Source organism: Betta splendens, chromosome 19 (genome assembly GCF_900634795.4).
Source record: "Betta splendens chromosome 19, fBetSpl5.4, whole genome shotgun sequence".
Lineage (NCBI taxonomy): Eukaryota > Metazoa > Chordata > Actinopteri > Anabantiformes > Osphronemidae > Betta > Betta splendens.
Window position 1 is genome coordinate 11,618,990 of NC_040898.2, and position 17,508 is coordinate 11,636,497.

Sequence of the window (17,508 nt, forward strand, 5' to 3'; positions counted from 1 at the left end):
GCCCCCCTCCTCCACCGACCAGTCACCGTAGCCTAAGGAGCATCGTCAGTTCCTGTAGTCAAAAACCACGTTGCTTTCACAGAATAGGAAGCTCCTGGCCATTTAAAACACCAGGTTAGGCTGCTGAGGTTTCTGAAAACATGCCAACTCCGAGGTAAGATCCAGCTGATCAAATCATTACCAGCTCTCCTGTTGTAATTGTTTGTTTACAATGTGCTCTGGAAACCTCACTAGTTGCTTCAAAGCGTAGATCCCTGACTCGTGATAGATACATACAAACCCGCCGTCTTCAGGGAGTTTTCATCCTGTTTGACATTTTCTAGATTGTAAATAGTCTTTGACCCCTTCACGTTCATAAATGTGTTATTCATAAGCTTTGTAATGGAACAAATGCTGCACGTGCCTGTAGGCTATGAGAGCATTCACACACACAGAGCCATAATCCTTTATTTCAGCCTGCTCATTATTTGACTAATCTTCCTTTTGAACAGGCAAAACAAAACTCTCTTGGTGGCTGTATTGAATTTCCCAGCCCACAGTTGTAAAAATCAGTAATTACTCTGTTGTGAGCTCATTGGTTTTTAGTGTAGCTTCTGTTCGTTGTGTACATGCACGTTAAATTGTCAATAAAAAGTCAGGTACCGAAGACACAAGCGAGACAAGGGTCAGAATCAGAAACAGATGAGTTTCTGGATTACAGACGACTGTTTGTTTCCTCTGTCCACGGAGGGCTGCTGAGTGGGAGTCTTCACAATACAGCATGTTTTTTGTCTCCACACAGTGAAAACATGCTCTTCGGGATGGGAAATCCCTTGCTCGACATTTCAGCTGTAGTGGACAAAGATTTCCTTGACAAGTAAGTCCGAACACTGCACTTAGTTCCACCGATGTCCTCGTGTTTCTGAACAAACCAAACTGACATCTTTGTTTGTTAATTTCTTTCCTGAAAGGTTTGGCCTGAAGCCCAATGACCAGATCCTCGCTGAAGACAAACACAAAGCCCTGTGAGTCAAAGCTTCACTGGAAGACCACATGTTCAAGTAGTGTAACGCACATGTTAAAATTACTCTGCGCCAAAAAGGGCCACGCTGGTCATTCATACCGTACTGCCCTCTTGACACCAAGCTGTGCTTAAAATAGCCAAGTCATAAATCAGCCCTGTGTAACGGAGCCTCAGGTTTCCCCGGTACCAAATTTGTAGTATTGCTGTCACAAAAATGATTTGAAGGACTAAATAGTATAAATACAGGAATATTTTCTATGCAAGTTTAAGCACATACCATTACATTATCAGTGGATTGCTAAGCATGCAGCGTCCCTTCTCCAGACCCTCCCTCCTTCACATTTCAAGCAGTAACGCTATAGCCTTCCTCGAAAACGTGGCGGCACATCCCAGAACAGCCCTTCACGCTTCAGGAATGCACCTGAAGTTAAACACAGGCCGTAAACAGCAGGGAGGCTAATTAAAGCAGGAACCAACTTTAATTATTGATGGTCCCATTTCTTTGGTCCCATAGGTCGCAGGGGGCTTTTAACTTCCTTCATTTTAGTGCAGACACGAAAAAGTGAACCATCTGTAGCGGGGTTTGTTTTAGATGAACCCATTCCACATGCTGTAACATTTGAGTGAAGAAGACATTTGTGTCATATAGGAAGAGGCCGATTGTTCAAGACTGTGAATAATAATGTTAAAAAAATGTGACACAGTCGTTTACACCAAAACTTGACTTTCTTATATGTGGTCAGACTTGATCTGATGCAGAAACAGAACCTTTGTTGGATCCGGCAGGAACGTTTCAATCGTCTCAAAGCTTTTTTTCACGACAGGATGAGTCATAATAAGTGGGCGACTTTTGGCACTGCAGCCTGACTCATACTCATGACTTCACCACTGAGATCCTCGTTCGTTTAGCTGATGTTGGATCGATCGTCGTATCAGATACAGCAACGCTACTATTCAGACTTGGCTTGAGTCTCCCTCTTTACAAGTAGTGCAGTAACTTTTTAAGTTAAGTACCGTTAAGTTTGTATTTAACCGCGATTGACTGACTGCAAACAAATGTTCCTTTACAGGAATTCATTGCTTCACACATCAGTGCCCTCCAACAACATAATACATCTGTTGCACGTACGATAGTCACATTCTTACCTGCCGGCCGACGCGCGGCTCCGTGTGAGCAGATGGGTGTTAAGTACCTTGCTCAAGGGCATCTCTGCAGTGGCATGAAGGGTGAGACAAATGCTCCTTGCATTTCCTAAACCCAGTGTGGCCTTGTTGGTTTGGGGCAGAGCTAATGTTCTGAAACAAGGAGGCTCGTGACTTCTATGCATTCCCATTAACAGCTGTTATTACAAATATAATGTAAGTGATTTGACCCTGGAATATAACGTCATGTTAATCTTACAACACACGGTATGAAAAGGTTTGACATCTGATAAAGACAGTGTATCTGCCCATCGCTACCTTGTCGGCTCTTGTTACTCGACAAAGGGACGCATGTGACCGTGGGCAGAGCAGCATCATCAGCGCTGTTGTCCTCCTCCAGCACAAAGCAGCGGCGTTATCTTTAGCCCCACAGACCCAGTTCCCTCCGCATTCTGCACAAGGTCAGGGCAGGATTAACACGCGGCGTTATTCCCAGCACAATGCATTTCAGCGCCCGTCGACGTACGGCTGAACGCGGTTCTCACGCCGTTCCGATCTGTCGCTGCGCAGGTTGTGACAAACCTGCCTTCAGTTGCTGACGTGAGCGCGTGGGTCATTCACAAGGTCGCCGGTCCGTGGAAGAAGCAGCTCGGCTGGAACGTGGGGACCACTGAGATTTGTAGAAAGGCCACGATAGAAGTCTGGTCAGCAAACGCTGTTGATGTGCTCCTGAAGCTGCAGAGTGGAACGCGATTCATTTTCCCCATCACCCTGGTGGGAGGGAGATCATTGGACGCAGTGCACTGTGGCCATGTCTGAATTCAATTATCCCGACACAGCAGAGTCCATATAATCCTGAGAAATTGCCCGCTGTACTGTAGAAAGCGACAGCATCCCTGTTAGCGCTGGCTGCAGGCTTAATCTCTTTTTCTCTCCTGAGTAAGTCCCAGATATGACGTCTGTATTAGAACCTTCTGGGCTCGGATTTATGTCATTATAAACGACAGAATGAAGGATTTATAAGTGTCATCGCGGGCCCAAGGAACTTGTGTTCACTGCTTAAAGCTATTTTGATCTTTATCTTCTGAAAGGAACAAACCAGTTATTTACAGACAGACGATGAAGATTAAAAAGTTCTTCGCTTCGTTAATAATGAGGCAACATAAAGTGGGGATTAACATGCTTCCTATAACGGCTGTGATGATGATTGCTGTAAATAGATTGGCTGTGCAACCAGTGCTGATTCTCATGCCTGGCTCACTCACTCTAACAGTAAACGCCCAGACTTTGAACTGTCGCTGGGATGATGTTTCCACAGTGGTTAGTGGGCCGCTTTGGGCCCACGGCGGCTTTTCCCTGACCACCTTGGTTGTTTTGAACTGGAGGTATAAGAGGAAACCAGCAAAGCATAGTTCTTCTTTTGGGTTTGTGCTGAGGGAAACTGCAGTGCTGCACGCCTGCACCCTTTTTCAGGTGCTGCTGCCATCATGTGGTGCAGGGTAGGACATCTGTAATCTCCCTCTTTGTACCAGCAAAATATATTTTGTCTGAGAAAATTAGACGAATGAATACATACAGTAAATAATAGGTGTCTGGTGTTAGATTTTACATTTGCATGTTATCTTTGGATTAAGTTTAATTTCTCCATGTAAATTCCTCTGGTCACCGTTGAGTTAAAATCCCTTTGACGTCCAGCAGATGGCATCGGTCGCCTGGTGTTTCCAAGCCGAGGAGTCTCTATAGGAAACATCATGTCAACATAATGAAAACACGCCTCTTTCTGCAGGAGATTATTATGTGGGCAAATAGACATTTCATTTCTGGATAACTAGGCACTACAGGTTGTTTTAGAGCACGCTGCATTTCACAATAAACAATCCACCCAAGCGTCTTGGGCTCGTTAGCCGTATCGTATTAGAGGCTGATGATTATTGGTGTGTCAGATGAGTGAGTCATTGTTACAGTGACTGTACTGTCACCTCAGGGGGGTGGCGGTGGTGCTGGTGGGGGTGTGTGTGTATCAGCTGGCTCCTGAATATTAGTGTCGTTCAAACATTTGTTTTATGGCTCCCTCTGTCCGATGATAATTAATTGTTTACTTTCTCATCTCTGGATGATGGCGTGACTCTTTTCAGAGGTTGTTTGCTCACAGCAATTAAGTTCATCAGTGCTCATCCTCCCTCCTCCCTCCCCGGCTCTGCTCCCCCTCGCCGCCACCACCACCACCAGCCTCCCTTTCTCTCCTTCTCTGTGCTAAATGCAGATTAGCAGCGTCACAATCACATCCAGAATGAGAGTAAACTCCTCATTATGCCGTGTGACCCTCTGCTGCATGAATAATTCAGGGCTGCAGCGTTAGTGGCTGGCTGTTATTAGCATTCCGGATGGCGAAGGGTAGGGAGAACGAGGGAGGGAGGGAGGGAGGGGGGGGGGGGGGGCTCATATCACTGACAGGGCTGACTCAGGGGGATCAGTGCTGGATTGAGACACACACATCACACACACATCATCACACGACACAGGAGATCAGTGGAGGTGCCTCTTCACTCACACACCCCGCTGTCTGTGTACATCTTACACACTCCTGCTGCTGCCGTGCAGCTCAATCTGCTTACTGGGAGGAAAACAACAAAGGCCCCACTCACAGCGTACATGCTAAACACTCTGGCTCCTGTGTGTGTGTGTGTGTGTGTGTGTGTGTGTGTGTGTGTGTGTGTGTGTGTGTGTGTGTGTGTGTGTGTGTGTGTGTGTGTGTGTGCGCGCGCACCATAGGTTTAGCTCCGTAAACATACTTGACTCTACCCTTTTTTTTCCTCGTTTTTACTCGTATTTTTTATATATAACTAAGCAAACTGTGAGCGTGAGGACCCCCCGCGGAGCCGTCCTGATGTGTCGGGAGGAGCCGCGCTCCTCGTAGCCGGCGCGCGTGTTTGCGTGTGGAGTCGCGCCGCCTCCCGCCGTACCGCCGTGCTGGGACTCACCTCCGCCGGGGGGGTCAGGGCGCCGGGCGCCCCCTGCTGCTGGGGCCCGGGGTTCAGGGACCTGCATGCGTCAGCCTGCCTCGGAGCCAAGGAGCAGGAGCAGAGAATAATGGCTCTCGACTTGTAATTGAGACATCAGGAGCGCGGTCAAACGCCAGCTGTGCTGTTCTCCGGCTTTTATTGTTGTGCTTAAAAGTAACGATTGGGCCAACTTGCATAAATCCGACGTTCCCACCCAAGCCGCTCTTAGAAGAACCCCCAATCTAGACTTCCTCCAATTCTATAATGAATGAAGCCGCATAGTTTGTTCTGCTGTTTGTTATTTGATTAAATAGAGCAACCTGCTGTGCCGCTCGGTGATTGCTGTGCATTCAGAGCGCTCATACTGCATCATAAGACATGGCTGATGCAATCATAATTAAGGCTCGTCCTCGCCTCTCGCCCATGTTGATGGCGCCTGCCAGCAGGTGGTGCCAGAAGGAAACATCACAAGTCAAAGGGGTGTAACAAACATAATCCACATCCTTGTGCATGTGGGTGCCCCCCCCCCCTCCTCCCTCCCCGTCCCTCGCTTCCTCCAACTCCCGCCTTTTAAAGAGCATTTTATAATTAAAATGTGGCCGTCTCAGCCAGTACATACAGCATGTTCGGTTCAGAAACGCGCGCCCGGGGCTATTTTTAGTCGTCTTTGATCCCCGGCAGCAACGCAGGAAAAGCCTCCGATGGCAGCGGCTCCTATACAAACGCAGCGGTTAGCGTGCTGTCTGCGCCCATCGCCCGTCTGCATCCAGCCTGGGCAGGGGCAGCGGTGGGAGGCCAACGGGTGGCGTGTTTAAAGTTCACACTGTGCCATATGGTCCTCGCAGTAGGGGGTGCTGGTGGAATTATTCACCCGGAGCGCTCCGAATCACCAAGATCCTGGTGTCAACCTCCAAGATAAGGGGGACGTCTCAAAGGCTTTGTGCTCCGGCTTCAAATCTCAATCCTCAAGAGAACACCAGAAGTCCCATCCTTTGCTTACACACTCCCTCTTCTCACCCTCTTCCTCAATGTGTCCCTCTTTCTCTCCTCATATCCACACACACACATCCCCACACTAGGCTACAGTGTGACAAACAACGCCACCCTCTGCAGTGCGAAGCCAAAAACCTGTGACATTTTAGAGGGAATAATATGAACTCATCCTCCGTGACCAGATTGTGCCCCCACCGTCCTAATCCTTGAGTGCAGCCTAATTAAGTACAAACAGCGGTCCTCGGTTAATGCCAACAAATGGGCTGCTGCTGCTGCTGCTGCTGCTGCTGCTGCTGCTGGATCGGCCGATTATTAAAGGGATGCACATTTGTTGTTTCTGCATTCTAATGCAATTACTCACCCATTATGACCATGTAATCGTGCAGCCATTAATTGTGCATCCAGTCTGTAATACAAAGGGGTTCGTTGCGGTTTGAGTTGTGGCTTCTTTTTTTTTTTTTTTTTTTTTTTGGCCGCCGAGGGACACGAGAGGCGGGTTTCTCCTCAGCTGAGCGGGGATTTACCCGAATGGATTGAGATACCTGAACGACGGCGATATCCGGACGCCTTTGTGCGAATCTGCATTCATTCCTTACTGTGGTCTATTAGAGGATGTCAGAGGACAGGAACAAGGCCTCTCGCGCTGTTTGAATCATGACTCATTTGTGTTCAGCACTTTCATGTGCCTCATTCTTCGGCATCTATTCCCATCCTGAGCCTAATGTTCCACTGATAAGAATGTCCTATTCATCGCGCGTTCCTCACCGGTTGCTGCAGAGAGAGAGAGAGAGACACTTTACAGGCGTTGAATGAAAAGCATGTCTGTTTCTGAGGAGCAGCGCGAGCGCCAGGAGATAATTATTGATTTGAAATAAGAAAAGATAAGGCTCAACCTTGAGCAGCCCGGCGATAGCGCGCCGAACGGAATAATTAATGGGCCTGTCTTGTGTCGGGACAAGCTTTCACGCTGAGACGGGCGTATTGATTTTAAACAGATAAACTGCGTAACCCTTTGTGAAGGGTTTGACAAACAATTTAATTGGGGGGAAAAACAACAATATTCCTCACCCTCTCCATCTCCCTTTCATCACATCCCCAAGCTTTTTTTTCCTCCGCCTGACCTATGGAAACAATTACTGTGCATCAGGCCTTGTACTGCCTCCAGACTAGCAAGGATGCACACGCTGATTGGGGAATCTAATCAATGGGGGGACCTGTCTCCACTCCAGATGACTGTGTTGAAACTGGGATTAGCGGAGCCTTTTAGCCGCACTGCCCCCTCTCTGGCTGTGTCAGGCCGAGTAAGATTGATCTGCCTGTTTAAAAATACCTGCCTGCTGTAGTAGAAGCAGAGATAATTTACTGTTCCTGTACAGCCCTCCTCCTTCCTAATCCCTAAGGAGAGCCGCGGCCCTCGCTTCCTACCTCGCCCTCCCCTGATTAGCGATAGGGGCCGTTTGATCATGTTTCCCTGCCTGTCCTTGTGATTTGTAAGCTATTTAAACGTGAACAGGGCAATTAAATAAGGACGAACGGCGCGTAGGAGAGTGGGTGCCGTGGTGATCATTAGCAATGAATTACCCCGGTGTGCACTCAAACACTTGGGAGGACTTTCAGGCGGACCACTCTCGAGGATACAGATCCAATCTAGCCATTGATTAACAGAGACTTGTTCTTCCTGTGAAATCACTCGACGGGGATTTTGGGCCACTCATCCGGTCTTATCGAGATCGCCTGACATCAAAGGCGAATGAAGAGGGATCGGGTAAATGGGCTCACCTTGCCCTCAGTGCAAGAGACTTAAAAGAGCAAATCTTGAATTATTGCCTCGTGTAAATAATCTACTTGGCTCTTTTTTGGGGAGGTGTGAGAGGAACTCGCGAGTCACTCGGGGCAGAGAACACTCGTAGCACTTTGGAAGCTCTCGTGTTTCCCTTGATGGGGAACAGCGGCGGGGGCTCCGTTCGCAGGAATGTAAACAACATGATGTTTCTGACTTGCGCTATCTGTTATGCCGGAGAGACGTGGAGGTATTAGTTTTGGAGGACTCTCCTTATCCCAATACAAATATCACGTTCAGTTGGCTAATTTCCCTAATTTGAATGTGATTTTGATTTAAGCTGAATGAGAAACTGCCTCTATTAGTCTCAAACTGGAAGGTATGAAATTGAAAAATGGCACAGTGCCTTAAGGTGAGAGTGGTATTTAACCACGGCCAGGGTGGGTTTTATGTAACACGCGCTGTCCATACATCAGGGGAATGCGTCGCATAGCTGGAATCGCTGTTCGATTGGACGCCACCAGCAGGCTCCAGCAGCAGAGGTTGCTGCTGAGGACATTTTGTTCAAAACAATTTCTTTTTCTCCGCTCCCTCCCCTCGCGCGGAGCGAGCTCCGGCTGCAGTGGATGGAAAGGGATTTTCTCTCCCTAAATGGCCAAGGGGGCCGTTTACGGTGTCACTACTATGGGATCACATGATGTTTGAGGGTGTAAAGGTCTCGAGGCAGCTGTTCCTTTTCGGATGGGATTTTCGAGGCGTCCGAGAGCAGGGCCCCATGCTGTCTGCACTGAAAGGTGGAGCAAATACTTCTAGGGAAGGGGGGGGGGGGGGGGGGGGCTGAAATCCTCACAAGCTGTGTGTCTATTTGAAATGAGCTCGAGAGTCCCTCGGCTGCCTTCATGTTATAAACACCCACAGTGCTCGGATTCTTTCTTTGTCAAGGAGTCATAACAGGTGTCTCAGGAAGACGTTTTTTTTCCCAGTTAGCATATTTTCCACTTGCATGGAAAGTTTTTTTTTTTTCCTTTATTAGGAACACTCTGCCCTGGGTAGACCCCGCGCCTTGAGACATGATATGCAGACTTGCTTTGAAGCCGTAAAGGTTACTTTCACACTCGCTCAAAATGCGGCCATGCTTAGTTAAAGCAGGCTGTGTTGGAGGGCTGAACACCTCTGGCTGACGTGTTGCTAAGCGGCCGGCAGCTGTAGCTGTTTACGTGCATGCATATTGTAAAACACTGGGTACTTTGTATCATTCATGTGCAACCTTTCATTCAAGAATTACAAATGGAGATGTGCACCTTGACCTATTTACTGTGTCATTGGATTTTACCCCCCTGATGTAAATACAGTTGCACATGGAGGGTCTTCAGTTTCCAGTTGAGGAGGTTAGAACCCACGAGCTTCCTAACGTTATGTCAGCTTCCGTTGCTGGGCGGACACGTCTCAGAGCCACCCCCTTGGGAGGCTGTTTGTGGGAATGATGTGGAGAATATAAACACTCTTATCTGACAGCGTTCGCCAGCATCCGAGTGAAACCGCCGACGTTTTCAATGGCAGTAGGTTGAGAACACGTACAAATGCTTGGCTGCAGATCCGAGGATGTTGCTGAGGTTCATGCGTGGAGGCGCCCTCTGTTTCCCAAGTCCTGTCGGTTTTGTTGACTCATTGTGTTTAGTCTGCTGCAGCCGTTTTCAGACTTCGCTGTAGTTCAGACATCAGACATTTAATCAGATGTGGTCGCTCCCTAAACGAGTTATTTAGCTCTGGGGTTTGTGCGATGTGCTCTAAGCGGATGACCACCTATGAAATGTGAGCTCTATCAGGATGAAATGAATAGATCCTTTTATTTCAGAAATAGCTGGCTTTAATGCTGCCTGCCTCCCTGCATGCTTTTACTTACTGACCTCTAGAACCTAAATACCTCTTTTAAACTCCATCAACATTCGTTGGTTAAGCATTTCCTTCATCTTGGCGCTTTATTTCTTTCTGTAGACATCTATAGCAAAGGCAACAGTGAGCACATGTCGTGTTTGAACTAAGCCTTTAGGAGCAGACCTTCAGTCTTGAACCTCTCTTTGTTGTGTTTCAGGTTCGAAGAAATCGTCAAGAGGAACAAAGTTGAGTACCACGCCGGTGGCTCGACCCAGAACTCGGTGAAAATCGCCCAGGTTTGTCCTCTCCGGGCCTCTGAGCGCGCACAAATGTGGTTTGAATATACGCCGGCATGCTTGTAACCTTAGAGGCGTCGACTTGGCAGCCCTGGGAGTTGAGCACATACTGTAACCGCACAGCACGTTGACACATTACAGTTTTAGGTGTTGTGAATTCATCAGAAGGGGAAAGGCGGGGAGGACTCATAATACTTGCAGTGTTATCTATTTGGCCTAATTTCCTGAGACATATCAAACATCAATTAGAGAGAATTACAAGTAGATGCAATTAACATGTCACAACAAATTATATCAAACAAATGCTGATCGTCTCCCTGGCTGTTAGACAGATTTGAGTGATTGTCCAAATCGGAAATGGCAATCGAAGATTATCACTGAATCCTTTTTTTTTATTTTTAAGTGACTGTGGTAAGTCTGAATTTGACATGCAGCAATTAACCGCCGATAGAGCTTTGGTCTGCGCACAATAAACACAGGGGACGCATCCAGCTGAAGAGCGACTCTCTCGCAGGCAGAAACGGGCGCGGGAGCTAATTGAGAGGCCGATGTTTGCGAACGCGCCGCCTCTTTCGTCCGTGCGGGCTTGTGTTTGGACGCGTCGGTCGCTATTTGTACACATGTACGTGCGCGCCGCGCCTGTTTGTGTGTGTGTTTAGCACAAGATGGATCCAGGGAGGGGAAGGAGAAGGCAGGCGGGCCCTCAGGCTGCCACCGGCTCCACGCTTCGGAGACGGTAAACAAGGCTTTAAAGGAGCCTCGGCTCTGCACCTCCGTGCAAACATTCTTTAATTATCAAGATCAGAAGCGCCGGCATAAACCTCAGTCACTCACACACATTAACTGCCAATTTGATTTCATTCTGTGGATAACAACTCCCCCGTTTTTGCCGTTTCTTGTGTGTTTGCGCGTTTGATGCCGTTGTGTTGCAAAAAGATGTTTCTGCTGGAGTTAATTATGAACGCTGCCGCTGAACCTTCAGCCAGAGATCTCCTCCTTTATCGCCCGCGCGCTGGCTGAAGCCATACGCAGGCTCCAGTTAAAGCTTAGATCTTGACAAGTACGGTACTTTTCGGGTTTTAAGAATACGTTGAAGAAACTGCCCCGAGGTGCGTATCAACTCTTTTGTGAAATCAGATGGAGACACTTTCTTTTAATGTGGGCCTCCAGTGGAGAAGGAGCCGTCATGGCCTCCGCGCCCTCTGAGAAGCATTCAGTCAACTCAGTTGGTCTTATAATAGCATGACTGGCCCCAGTCAAATGTTATTCTGTGTTGCTTATTTGGATATTTACCCCCCTTCAAGGGAAGATGTCGGGCTGATTCTGAAATGTTCACAATTTCTGTCCCACTCCTTCAGTCTCAGAAACACTTTCTGTCAATATATACCTTCAAGCACTGACTTTTCCACATTTCACTTTCAGGTGATGGTGTTCTTTTATGAAAAATGTATAATGCATAACCGGCTCCCAGATTATCACATTGTAGCACCTGCAATATGTGAAACTTCAAACCTTGCTGTATTGTGGAAGCTGAACCTTCAAACACGAATGATATGCACTGCAGCACTGAATCCACATCAAAGGCCCCGGTGAATAAATGAGATGCTCGATCCAGGGCAGGTTTGCTCAGGAGCACCATCGCCGCTGGAGGAGAGAAAGAAGTGTTCAGAGGCTTTGCACTGGAATCAGTGCACACGCTGGGAAAACCCGGGGAGGACGGGGGTGTGGGAGGATCAATGCCGCCGCCAGTCGAAGTCGTACTTCCCTCCGCTTTATCGGGGCTGTAATAGGTTAAATACTGTCGCTTCGTCCGAGTTGAGAAGGAGAACCCGAACCCAGGCTTTAAGAAGATGCAGAATCAATGGTAATAGGATTTTGTCCAATGAGATTTGGCCAAGCTAAAGCTCCGATGGATCCGAATCCTTCTGTTGTAGAAGAGTTTGGTCGTCGTCATCCGCTTGAACTTCGCACTATCTTCAGCACTTCCTGTAATTTCTCATGCATTATGGCTCCTGTCACCACTTCTTCAAAATCAAAGCCCAAACTAGTGACAAGGTGACAAAGTGGGCGCAGGAAGCTTCAGGCGGCGGTGCGAAGTCGGTCTCTGGCTCTGATTCTAGAAGTGGGCTGCAGGTTGTTGCCGCTGCCCAGGCTCCAACAAACACCGTGCCCTGGAGGGGCGTCCGGCATAAAGGCTCACCTACTGGATGCTGCGGTAACCAGAAGCAGCCCAGCGGCGCTCGGGCACACATCAAAGGCCTTCTGCTCCGATAGGGCGTGGTGGGAAGCAGGCATCCTCTTCTGAAACACTCAATTACAAAGGTGAAGGGAAATTGGTGGCTTTATGGAGCATGTGGTCCATAATTTGGCACCGCTGCGCACGCATGGGGTTTATCACAGGTGACAGAGTCGGCGTGAAGGGGGGGGGTGCCGCTCGAGTGGAGGGGCCGTATCGAGGAGCACAGTCAATTCATTTAGACAGAACATCAAAGTCCTCCAACAGCTCCTTAGGGCCCAGAGATTGAAGTCTGAGCAGAGACAGGCTCACGGGGAGTTATTGCTGCTGCCAGGGAAGCAGATCCCGCTCTGAGTGCCTCGCGTAAACCGCGCGTCCTCATTATGATCCTCGCAAATCAACACCATTGACGTATTTTATTTCTCAGCACTGTAAGCAGACTTCGTATCCATTCGGCAAAAGGGGGGGGAAGCGCTTTTGTATAAGCGGCTCGGCCGCGAACGCGTCGCGAAGAAATGCATGATGGAGTGTGTTCCCTTTGCTTTATTTAGATTACGTGACGCTCGCAGTCGACATCATCAATTCCCTGTGATGTCTTAATTATTGTTTGGAAAGTAAAGGCTTTTGAAAAATCTGCCGTCCATGTTATGGTTATGATGGCTGTTTAACATTTCCTCAGACTTGGTCATTCGTGGAAGGGCTGAATGGGGCCCAGGTTTGGATGTTGGCTCTGAGCGCTTAATTGGAAACGCATGTGCACCACGCAGTCAAAAAAAAAAAAAAAAAACTCCCGTTGCTCTGCTTGACTTCGTAAAGGTCTTCACCAGCTCGTATTTTGCAGCAGAATACTTAAACCTGGGTCTGATGTCTCATTGAAGGCACTGACTTATTCCTCGGGGTGAAAATATTCCATGACCTAATGTTTGGCTTTAACAGCTCGTTTTGTTAAATAAATAAAGAACAGCAACCTGCCTCCACTTGAATGGGCTAAATGAACAAATGCCTGTGTCTGGTACCACTTAGAGGAAGGAGGACAGTTAAGGAGAAAGAGTGGAGCTTTTGTGCTCAAACTATGTGAGTGAACGCTTCGGAGAATGTGTTTTCGCTGAAAGGGGGCATTACTGCTGCTTTCTGTCTTTACTTGCATTCTTCTCCGACTTTGATTTGCCTCGAACAAATGTTCTCTGTGATGCTCGGAGGCCTTTTGATAGGTTCATTGGTGGCGTGTTTTTATTTATTTCTTTGGCTTGTTTTGCGATGCGACTCCATCGCAGTGAGCTGGTGGTCGCACAGATTAAAACCTAAAACCCCGGTGGGCTTTTGAGCTCCGCGCCACAGATATCAAGCGTTGGCCTGTTGCTAAAGCAAGAGCTTCTTGTTTGCTTTAAGGTTAATTGCGGAACCACTGTTAACGCCCGCTTTGAGCCGCTTTATGGCACCAAGGTCTCGCCGTTTCCTTCCCATTACCGAGCAGTGGAAGGTCACAGTCTGTTAAGTTTCTGCAACCAAATGGATTTTTTGTGGGGGGGGGGGTTTCATTCCCAGACATTCCAGGTGTGCAGGCGTGCTCTTGGGGGGGGGGGGGGGGGGGGGCGCCGTTGTTCGTTGCAGCGAACGCCTCATTCGCTTTGATGAGCGATATGCTCACGCGTGGGCCTTCGGCGTCACCCGCCACGAGGCAGCTGCGAAGCTCCGCTGCCATTTGCTCAATGATGAAGAGGGGGTATCTCTGACCCCCCCCCCCCCCCCCCCACCCGGTTTGAACACATGTGCACACGCCCCGTCTGAACATGTGTTCCTCCCACCTCCGCTGTATTGTGACTGCGTGTCACCGCTAATACCAGCCTGCGATATAATTCGAAGCTCCGTGTTCAAAGTGATCAAGGTTGACTGGGCAATTATGCAAGGCTTTGTCATCACAGGCATTCGTTAACAACCGATGGTCGCACAGCAGGACGCCTCCTCGGCGGCAAATGTAACTTTCTCACAAAAATATTTCCTCAGATTTAATTTTCCTCTGTGTATAGGTGACATATTACCCGTCCCCGTTGAAGTTAATTTGCCGTCAAATATGCAACTTAATTTAAGCTGCCAAAAGGAAGACGTGGGGAGTAGATTGTAACTCATAAGTATGCATTGGATAGAGTGTTGATTAACATTGAGGGCTCGAGAGACAGACACACTCAGTGTGTGTCATCTGGCCTCAGAGGCTGGCAGAGGAATTGAATGTGATATCTTGCATAACGTGTCCTTGCTTTAAGTCCTTGTTTCCAGGCTCAGAAAGGAAGACCGGACCATTGGCTCGCATACTTTTTGCTTGGCTGTGTCTCAGTTTCCCGGGCTCCAGGCGAGCTCTGAGTGAAATCTGAAAGGACTTGTGAAACAGACAGTAGTCTGGATTCCTGGCAGCGTCCTCATGTCAAATTACAGAATGATATTTTGCACAGGACACGTCGCTGCCGCTAAAGACGCAGGCGCTCGCGTGTTCGGTGCACGGGCGAAGCAAAGAAAAAAACATGCACACATGGCTCCGTAATGGTCTGAGAGCCTTGGAGGCTGTAAACAATGCTTCATTAAACAAACTATTGTTTGGCTCATCTGTTGACACAGGTCAAGTAAATGATGAATGAACGAGTGATTGTGCATTTTACACAACTGCTCGACGCTTTCATGTGATTATCGAACGATGCCCCTCGCTCATATTTCCCTGCAGAACGTCTGTGGCAGTCGTATTTATTTGGCACATTCTCAGCGTGCTCCCACTCTTGCGGTTGAAGTGTTGCATAGCAACTGAGAAAAACAGCTTTAAATATTTTGGTTAAAAAGGTTTTTAAGAAAATAAAGAACAGCCTGCAATTACTGTTCATTTTTCCTGAGTTCATAAGTTTAAGGAGGTATAGGATTGTGCCAAGTAATAAATGAAATCCCAAATTAGGCTTTGTGTTCGCCTGGAAAAGCAGAAAAACAGTACGACTCCGCGTGTCAGCTCGGGTATTCATCTATAGCTTTATTGTTTATGGGATAAATGCTGGCAGCTGCCTGCACCTCCGCTAATTCACAACTGTTTTGAAACAAAGCTCGCGGTAGTTTTTCCGGGTGCAGCTCGGCTCGGTTTTCAGGAGTGTGTATCGGTGACAGGATGGAAAATGTGTAGGTGAGTGCAAATTTGAAGTGATGCGCCTCAGGAAAGCGGATGGGGATGGAGCAACGGGGACGGGGGCGCGCGTGCAGAGAGAGGAGGCTGGATGACGCACAGCAGGTGACAGACAGACACTAATAGTAATGGCTCTTATCAGCGCTGCGCTCGCTCCCTCTTTTCACATGGGCTCTGACATCCTCCTCCCACTCCACCCCCTCCATCTCGCAGGGGGTGCTGGGAGCTCGCTGGGTTGTACCGCCCGCTCAGACGGAAAGCGCCTGCCAAACACCGGTCCCCTCACATATAAATTGCATCATTAACATCGCCTAGATTATTCCGAGCTCTCCCACCGGGTTTATGGCAGCACCAGCTCAACTTAACTGTTTGACTCGCCGAAGACGCCCGGGTTCCCCGGGCAAGCGGCGCTCGGATCCGCGCTGAAATGCACCGCTTCCGCTCTCTCTCAAGGTTTTAAGCAAATCCAGAGGAAATCTGGCCTTTTTCTCCCCGCCCAGACAGGCTTGTGGATCGTCTAATGCGCTTAATTTCCCAACTGGAGCCGTGTGGTGTCATGCACACCAAAGGAAGGCTGCAGAGCGCCGGTGTTTTGCACTTCAACAGCTGTTTCCTATTGTAAACCTAAAGTTATTAGAGGGACACGTGTAGCTGCTTTACGCGGCGTAATACACATCTGCAGTACAACAACCTTAATAAGCTGTTTTGTATCTTTGTACATATTGTATTAAAGCTTTCACGATGATCTTTGTTCTTGAAGTGCTTCAGTAACCTTTATGATTACACGTCATTTCCATAAGAAGGTTATTTAACTCGTACATTGGCATTCAGTGAGTTCATTAGTTATTTCACTAGAAACCATTCTTCATAGATGCTAAACTGGAACATCACTAAGTAATTTGGTTCATTCCAGTGACTGTGTTTTGTGAAACAGTAACGCAGTGGGATGCTATTATAATGTCATTTAGTGTTGCAGTCATTAGTGGAGTAATTGATAATTAAAATAATATATCAAGGAAAATGTCCAACATCCAGTTCCAAACTCTCAAATGTGAGGATTTGCTGCTTTTCTCTGTTGCATAGCTGAAAAAAGCGAAAATGCGAAAATAATTAATTACGATCTTAATACAATTCTAAAAGTATTCGTGTGGTATCAATGAATTAATGGATGGTCATACAAGCTTTACCAGCAGAGCCACCTGACTTGTGTTAATTGTCCTTTCTTTAAGTGATATGAGACCATCCCTGACCTGTTGCACCTCCGGCCGAGGCTCCGAAGCCTATTTGACATGTGCTGCGTACAGTAATTGGATGGCGGCGCCTCGTCAAGATCAGCTGGCAATTAACTGCGTAATTACTACGCGAGGTCGGGGTTAAGCTCGGAGTTAAAGGTTGGAGCAGCAAACATTTTATATGATCCTCTTACTCTATTATCTGTCCTCCCTGATACAAGGTTCTACCTCATGGGGAGAATACTTTACATAAAGCCCCTTGGCAATTACTCCTCAGCGAGTCTCCTCGTGGCATATAGGCTATATGATTAATCTGGAATCACCTCTGCCTCCGTCCGACCGCTCTGGCTCTGCTTACCATGCAAGTTTCATTTCCACCTGAACAAATGGCTCCTTTAGACAAAAAGCGCCAGCCTTTTACTTTTACTGGCTGCTTGAGGAAAAAAAAACAAGAGGGGAGTGGGGGGGGCCGAGCGAGAGCACAACCTCCTGCAGTAATAACGGATGTAGCAACAAGGGGAGAGAGGAGGGGTGGGGTCAGGGTGGCTGGTGGTGGCGGTGGGGGGATGCTTAATAGTGTTGAATAAAGGAACATTTATTTTTGTGCTTCGGCCTGTAACAGCCTCAGGAAATAGCTCAGTCTCTTGATCGGGAGCAAATCCTATTAACTTACAGTGCTCTCACTCAGGGTAATGGGCTCCACCTTGAGACTTGGGAGAGCACTTTTCCCTCTGACACATTGATACCGGTGTCTGGAGGGCTCGGCGTTGGGTAGTCTAACACTTGGGCAGGGA

At 48.0% G+C, this 17,508-nt stretch overlaps 1 protein-coding gene across 3 annotated transcripts in view; it reads left to right on the top strand.

Annotated features, from left to right (window-relative positions):
* adkb (adenosine kinase b) overlaps positions 1-17,508 on the top strand; it is a 77,829-nt gene that overhangs the window by 1,628 nt on the left and 58,693 nt on the right. For 2 of the 3 annotated variants that reach the window (XM_029134645.3, XM_029134646.2), the window contains exons 2-4: positions 782-856; positions 951-1,004; positions 10,014-10,092. In XM_029134645.3, coding sequence (XP_028990478.1) covers positions 782-856; positions 951-1,004; positions 10,014-10,092 — 208 coding nt within the window. Of the gene's footprint in view, positions 1-133; positions 155-781; positions 857-950; positions 1,005-10,013; positions 10,093-17,508 lie in introns of all 3 variants that reach the window. The other variant, XM_055504280.1, reaches the window with a different exon arrangement.